This window comes from Pteronotus mesoamericanus, unplaced genomic scaffold, assembly GCF_021234165.1.
Source record: "Pteronotus mesoamericanus isolate MK-2021 breed Mesoamerican mustached bat unplaced genomic scaffold, CSHL_Meso_final scaffold_12, whole genome shotgun sequence".
Classification (NCBI taxonomy): Eukaryota; Metazoa; Chordata; class Mammalia; order Chiroptera; family Mormoopidae; genus Pteronotus; species Pteronotus mesoamericanus.
Window position 1 is genome coordinate 8,534,821 of NW_026555303.1, and position 8,240 is coordinate 8,543,060.

General features: G+C 40.2%; 1 protein-coding gene across 1 annotated transcript; it reads left to right on the forward strand.

Annotated features, from left to right (window-relative positions):
* Positions 1–6,549: 6,549 nt before the first annotated feature.
* On the forward strand, positions 6,550–7,556 carry LOC129082206 (procathepsin L-like). Its single transcript, XM_054587902.1, is given in 2 exon segments — positions 6,550–7,285; positions 7,288–7,556. Coding segments are annotated over 2 exon segments (1,005 nt in total).
* Positions 7,557–8,240: the final 684 nt, after the last annotated feature.

Genomic DNA, 8,240 nt, shown 5'->3' on the forward strand with positions numbered 1-8,240 from the left:
TTGTCCATGTCAACCTGGGCTTATTTATGGGCTTTCTACTCTGTTCCACTGGTCTATGGGTCTGTTCTTGTGCCAGTACCTGACTGTTTTCACTATAGTGGCTTTGTAGTATAGTTTGATATCCAGTATTGTGATCCTTCCTACTTTGTTTTTCTTTCTCAAAATTGCTGCAGCTATTCGGGGTCATTTATGGTTCCATATAAATTTTTGAAATGTCTGTTCTATTTCTCTGAAATACGTCACTGGTACCTTAATAGGGATTGTGTTGAATGTATAAATTGAATGTGTAAATCAAAATGGACACTTTGATGATATTAATTCTAACACTCCTTGAACACGGTATATACTTCAATTTATTTGTGTCTTCCTTAATTTCTTTTTTCAATGTTGTATAGATTTCTGTGTACAGGTCTTTTTCGTCTTTGGTTAAATTTATGCCTAGGTACTTTATTTTTCTTCTTGGTATATGGAATGGTATTTTTTTTTCTGGTTTCTTCTTCTTCTTTTTCATTGCTGGTGTACCAAAATGCCTTTGATTTCTGAATATTGACTTTGTATCCCACTGTTTCCCCAAATTCACTTATTAGGTTGAGTAGTATTTTGGAGGAGTCTACAGGATATTCTATGAACACTATCATGTCATCGGCAAACAATTATAGCTTTATTTCCTCCTTTCCTATTTTATTCCTTTTATTTCTTTTTCTTGTCTGACCACTGTGGCTAGGACTTCCAATATGATCTTGAAAAGAAGCAGTACAACTGGACATCCTTGTTGTGTTCCTGATCTTAGTGGGAAAGCTTTTAGTTTTTGCCCTTTGAGTATGATGTTGGCTGTAGGTTTTTCATATATGACCTTTATTTTGTTGAGGAATGCCTCATTTATTCCCATTTTGCTGAGTGTTTTGATCATAAATGGGTGCTGTACCTTATCGAATGCTTTTTCTGCATCTATCGAGATCATGTGGTTTTTGTCTTTTGTATTATTTATGTAATGTATTACATTTATTGATGTGAGTATATTGAACCATCCCTGCATGTTTGGGATGAATCTCACTTGATTGTGGTGGATAATCTTTTGAATGTATTGCTGAATGCGGATTGCCAATATTTTGTTGAGGATTTTAGCATCTATGTTCATCAGCGAAATTGGCCTGTAGTTTTCTTTCTTGGTATGGTCTTTATCTGGTTTTGGGATCAGGGTGATGCTGGCCTCATAGAAAGAGTCTGGGAGTGTTCCCTCCTCTTGGATTTTTTTGAATAGTCTGAGAAGGGCAGGGTTAGCTCTTCCTTAAATTTTTTGTAAAATTCTCCTGTAAAACCTTCTGGCCCTGGGCTTTTGTGTGCCAGGAGTTTCTTGATGACTGTTTCAATTTCCCCAGCTGGCATCGGTGTGTTCAAGCTTTCTATTTCTTCCTCCTTCAGTGATGGAAGATTATACTTTTCTAAAAATTTGTCCATTTCATCCAGGTTTTCAAATTTCTTGCCATATAATTGTTTATAGTAGTTTCTGACAATCCTTTGTACTTCTGTGGTATTAGTTGTTATTTCTCCTCTTTCATTTCCGATATTATGTATTTGGGTCCTACCCCTTTTTGTCTTGATGATGTGCATAAAGGTTTGTCGATTTTATTTATCTTTTGAAAGAACCAGCTCCAAGATTGGTTGATCTTTTGAATTTTTCTTTTCTTCTGTATGTCATTCAGTTCTGCTCTAATCTTGTCTCTCCTTCCTTCTACTTGCTGTGGGATTTATTTGTTGTTATTTCTCCAGTTCTTGAAGTTGTAATGTTAAGTCTTTTATTTGAAATATTTCTATCTTTTTTAGATAAGACTGTATTGCTATAAACTTCCCTCTCAGGATTGCCTTTGCTGTGTCCCATAGGTTTTGGACTGTTGTCCGTTCATTTTCATTTGTTTCCAGAATTTTTTTTTTTTGTTTTCTTCTCTTATCTCATTATTGACCTATTCATTGTTTAATAGAGTACTGTCCAGTCTCCATTAGTTTGCAAGATTTTGAGGTTTCTCTTTGAGGTTTATTTCCAGTTTCAAGCCATTGTGGTCCAAGAAAAAGTTTGGTATTACTTCAATTTTCCTGAATTTGCTGAGGTTTGCTTCGTGTCCTATCATGTGGTCTATCTTTAAAAAAGTTCCACTCGTATTTGAAAAGTATGTGTATTTTGCTTCTTTGGGTATAAAGTTCTATACATGTCAGCTAAATCTATTTTATTCAGTGCGTCATTCAGCTCCCCAATATCCTTGTTGATTTTTTTTTTTTTGGAATATCTGTCCATTTTTGACAATGGGGTGTTAAAATCCCCTACTATCAGTGTGTTGCCGTCTATATCTCTTCTGAAGTTGCCTAAGATTTTCCTTATATATTTGGGTGCCCCTCTTTTTGGTGCATATAAGTATACATTTTTTATGTCTTTTTGATAAATTCTTCCTTTAAGTATTATGAAGTGTCCCTCTGGGTCTCTGTTTATGGCCTTCGTTTTGAAATCTATTTTGTCTGATATAAGTATTGCAACCCCTGCTTTCTTCTCTTGCCCATTTGCTTGGAATATCTTTTTCCATCCCTTGACTTTCAATCTGTGTACGTATTTTGCTCTCAGGTGGGTCTCTGGTAGGCAGCATATGTGTGAGTCATGTTTTCTTATCCATTCAACAAGCCTGTGTCTTTTGATTGGGGCATTTAGACCATTTACATTGAGAGTTATTACTGATAGAAACCTATTCATTTTTTTCTCCTTGTACCTGTGTTTTTCTCTTTCTCACTCTTTTCCTTCATCTTTTTAAGCCAGTCCCTTTAGCATATCTTGGAGTGCTGATTTGGTAAAGATGTATTCTTTTAGCCTTCTTTTGTCTGGGAATCTCCTTCTTTCCCCTCCTATTTTAATTGAGAGCCTTGCTGCGTAGAGCAGCCTTGGTTGTAGGCCCTTGCTTTTCTTTACTCAGAATATTTGTTGCTATTCCCTTCTGGCTTATAGTGTTTCTGTTGAGAAGTCAGCTTCTAGCTGTATCGGGGCTCCCTTGTATGTTAGTTTCTCCTTCTCCCTTGCTGCTTTGAGGATTCTCTCTTTGTCTTTGATAGTTGCCATTTTAATGATGATGTGTCTGGGAATGTGCCTCCTTGGGTCCCTCTTGATTGGGGCCCTCTGTGCCTCCTGAATCCAGGAGAAATTTTCTCTCCTCAAATTGGGGAAATTTTCCATCATTACTTTTCCAAGGAGGTTCTCTATCCCTTGCTCTTCTTCTTCTCCTTCTGGTATCCCTATTATATGGATATTATTGTGTTTCAGGTTGTCCTGCATTTCCCTAAATGCTTCTTCATTCCTTTTGAGTCTTTTTTCCATGTCTTGTTCTTTCTGGGAGCTTTTTTCTATCTTATCCTCCATTCACTGATTCAATCCTCAGCTTTATCCAGCCTGGTTTTGATTCCTTCTCCTGTGTTCTTCAATTCAGTAATGGTATTCTTCATTTCCTCTTGTGTCTTCTTGATAGTTTCTATGTGCTTTTCCAGGCTGATATAGTTTGCTGTAAGATCCTGATAGTTTCTCTGCAGTTTCTCCTAGTTATCTTTGAGCTGACTGAGCTCATTGAGCTTCCTTAGGACCATTGTTTTGAATTTAATATCTGATAGTTCCCTTGCCTCTATTTCATTTAGCTCTCTCTGTGGGGATTCCCCTTTTCCACTCATTTGGGGGAAACTTCTTTTTCTTCCCATTTTTGGGAGAGTCTATTATGTAAGTTATTTATTTATTTATTTGTTTTTGCTTCTGCTTCAATTGATACATCTAGATTTCCTGACTCTGTCAATTAAACTTCTATGGTAGAAGTCGGTTCTTTTATTTGTTTGTTTGTTTGTTTGTTTTTCTTTACTTTCTTTCTGAGTCTGCCTCTGATGGTGACAATTGTTGACCCTTTCTGACCTTGGGTTGTTTGTTTGAGCCTTCTAGGAATCTATTGTCTGTGTCTGACTGCTGCTTTGGGCAGCTCTGTGACCCCTTTGGTCAGGGATTCACTATTTCTGTGTATCACTCTGCACTCTTGCAGCGGTTCTTTGAGCGCGCTTACCCAGTCCCTGGGACCAGCAGTCCTACCCGACCTCATGCTTGCCTGGCTCCAGGTGCGCGCCCCAACACTGGTCCATTTAGGGTCTTCTATTGTGTGCTTTCCCCACTTTTGGCTCTTTGGTGGCGTGGTATGACTGCACAAAATGGAGACTAAGGAAATGGGAAAAGTCAACTCTGGGATTCTCTGGTTAATCCTTTCTCCAGTCTCTCCTGAAGAGTCTCTAAGCTGCTCTGGGACCTCTTTGGCTAGGGATCTACTATTTCTGTGGACTGTAATTGCGAGCCTTCTGGCTCCCACACCGCTTCTGCCTATTTGGGGGCATGACCTGCCTGTGCAAATGGGGACTATGGAATGGGGAGGGACTCTGCTCTGGGGATCTCAGATAATCCTCCAGTTTTTTCCCCAACCTATCTGTCTCCAGTCTCTCCTCAAGGGTCTCTATGCAGTTGTATGTCTCCTTTGGCCAGGGATCCTCTATTTCTTCCAACCAGTCTGCACTCAATCCGCATGCCCACACACTGTGTGTGGAGCACTCAAAAGGCAGGTTAATTGATTCTCTTATGCCTGGGCCAGGTGGTAGCTGCAGAGTGGGCGGTTAGTTATGACTGGGGCTCCACTGGCCACCACCTCTGTTCTCTCCACAAAGTTTTCCTCTCCAATCTTTCCTCTGGCACCTGCCTCCTCTTCCTGCCGCCTCTACCCAGAGATCAAGGAAGGCGGCTACCACTGCAAATTTTTGCGTTGACCCTTTAAATGTCTCTTTGCATCTCCAGCCACCTGTCTCTGGCAGAGAGCGCCCCAAAGCTTTTAGGGGTTGCGTTTTATCTGTGCATTTTCCTAATTTCTGCTGCTCTAGTCTAAGGATCCCTGTTTATGGTTCAGACCCTGTTCTTCTCAGGGGGATCTAACTGGCCATTTCAATATCCCTGGTGCTGGTGTCCGTGGGCGCCCAGCCCACACTCTTGAGCCTCCACCACACTTCTAACCCACTGGGATGTGTTTAGAGTTGAATCCACTGTTTGTCCACAGCTCCTAGGCTCCTCTCCCTCTATTGCTCCATTGTTTTCCAGGTGATTTCTCTACTATTTAGTCATAATTCCAGTTTGGTCTTAGGAGGAGGTCAGCGTGACTCCCATTCACTCCGCCACCAACCTTTCCTACAGTTTCTACCTTTTTAAAATAGAATTTTAAAAATGTACCTCTGTAGAGTTGTTGGGAGGATTGCATAAATTAATGTGTATATATAATGTACACTGTTGGTACCCGGCCCATTTCCAAATTTCTGCATACTTTGCAACCTTCAGCATAATATTGCATTTGGGCAGTGGAACTGCCTTGACAATTTGAAGAACTAGTAATGACTGAGAGTTTTACCATCTCTGCTGAGGGTTGACTGAAGGCAAGGGCTGACAGTGTGGGGGAATAAAGGCCCAGCTTCATTTTCCCAAGGTAGGATAACCTCTGAAGTATAATTTCTTCTCCAGCCTTTCCTTTAGGATCAGGATGAAGCTGGGAATTGAACCCTTTTGTGGCTCCTTCCCATTCCTTGTCCCACTTCCTCTACTCTTACTGTTTTGTACTTGGAGCACTTCCTTAATAAATCACCTAAATTCTTGCGCAGTATCTGCTTCTGGGAGAACCTGGCCCAGGACAGTATGTGAGTGAAAGTGCTTTGTAAACTCTAAATAGGGTAAGCATATCCTGGTTTACCTATAACAGTCCTGCTATATGCCTGTTGTCACGGTGTAGTTATTAACAGTACCTCCTATCACTTGCAAAAACATGAATTTTATGGTAACCTTTAGCATGAAGTATTCTAAAGATACTTGGTAAAATAGAAAGTGAAAATAATTATGACAACAATAGAGCTCAGTCAAGCAACAAATTTATCTAATTTTTCTTCAATCAATGAGCTGTTTAGCATCGCATAGAAATTTCAAGACTGAGTACTGTGATTTTTCTTATCTTTTTTAAGTTTTATTAAATTTATTAGGGTGACATTGGTTAATAAAATTATATAGGTTTCAAGTGTACAATTCTATATCATTTGTATGTTGTTCTCTGTGTTCATGACACAGAGTCATCTTCTTCCATCACCATTTATCCCCCTTTTACCCTCTCCCACCCCCATCCCTTCTTTATGGTAATCACTATACTGTTGTCTGTGTCTATGAGTTTTTCCTTTAATCCCTTCACCTTTTTCACCTAGCCCGATAACCTCTTTTCCCTCTGACAGCTGTCATTCTGTTCTCTGTAACATTCCAAGTGCGGTATGCTTCTTACAACCTATAAAATGGATATAAGAAAACAGGCTTACGGGATTGCTGGGGGCAGGACACCGAGGATGAAACCCAGGGCCTTAAAGGCTGAGTCATGTGCAAGTGGGCCAGAACCGCGGGCCTCGTAAACCTTCGAGGGTTTTTGTGCATCTGTGGAGTGCCCCTGTGCAGCTGTGACCACCACAGGTTTTTGAAATATGAAACCTTCACTTCTCCTGGATGCCCTTTGTTTGGGAATAGCCTCAGCTTCTCCAAGATCTGATCACAGCCTGGATGCACATTGGTACCAGTGGAAGACAATGAACAGGAGACTGTATGATGTGGATGAAGAAGGATGGAGGAGAGCAGTGAGGGAGAAGAATATGAAAATGATTGAACTGCACAACTGGGAATACAGCCAAAGGAAACATGGCTTCACCATGGCAATGAATGCCTTTGATGACATAACCAATGAAGAATTCAGGCAGGTGATGAATGGCTTTCTAAACCAGAAGAAGCGCAGGAAGGGGAAAATGTTCCTAGAACCTCTCTTTGCTGAGATTCTCTCATTTGTGGATTGGAGACAGAAGGGCTATGTAACTCCCATGAAGAATCAGGCCCAGTGTGGTTCTTGTTGGGCTTTTAGTGTAAATGGTGCCCTTGAAGGACAGATGTTCCAGAAAACTGGCAGTCTTATTTCGCTGAGTGAGCTGAACCTGGTGGACTGCTCTCACTTTCAAGGCAATCAGGGCTGCAATGGTGGCTTAATGGATAATGCCTTCCAGTATGTCAAGGAAAACAAAGGACTGGACTCAGAGGAATCCTACCCATATCTTGGAAGGGAATCAAATACCTGCAACTACAGACCTGAGTATTCTGCTGCCAATGGCACCGGCTTTGTGGATATCCCTCAGCATGAGAGGGCCCCTATGAAGGCAGTGACAACTGTGGGGCCCACTCTGTTGCTATTGATGCAGGTCATTCATCGTTCCAGTTCTATAATGAAGGGATATACTATGAACCAAACTGCAGCATCAAAGACCTGGATCACGGTGTTCTTGTGGTTGGCTATGGCTCTGAAGGAGGAGAATCAAACAACAATAAATTTTGGATTATCAAGAACAGCTGGGGTTCAGGATGGGGCATGAATGGCTACATAAAAATGGCCAGAGACCAGAGAAACCACTGTGGAATTGCCACCACGGCCAGATATCCCACTGTGTGAGCTGATGGACAGTGATAATAGCAGCCTTAGGGATGGCATAGCCAGAGAAATTTTACCTTAAAACTGACCAAACCTTTATTGTATAATATAAGAAACTTGAATCATCAAGGATCCAAGTTGTGATGTGAATTCTCTGACATATTTAAAAGGGTAATATGTTATCAGTATTTTAATTACTGTTCTAAATAGCTTTATAATGTTGAAGGTTCATTGCTTAATTCTAAGACATTTGAATTTTCATTTATTAAAAGGATATATAAAACTTTACCTTTTACAATAAATTTTAATTCAATATGTAAATTCAATATGTAAAAAAAAAGAATAAGAAAACATTTTGATAATGATGAACTCCTTTAGTTTTATCTTGTCTGGGAATCACTTTATCCGTCCTTTAATTCTAAATGATAGCTTTGCTAGATAGAGTAACCTAGGTTGTAGGTCCTTGTTTTTCATCACTTTGAATACTTCTTGCAAGTCCCTTCTAGCCCTCAAAGTTTCTTTTGAGAAACCAGCTGACAGCTTTATGGTAACTCCTTTGTAGGTAAGTACCTGCTTTTCTCTTGCTGCGTTTAAGACTCCCTCTTTTTCTTTAACCTTTGGCAATTTAATTATGCTGTGTCCTGTTGTGGTCCTCTTTATGTCCATCTTGTTTGGAACTCTCTGTGCTTCCTGGACTTCTATGTC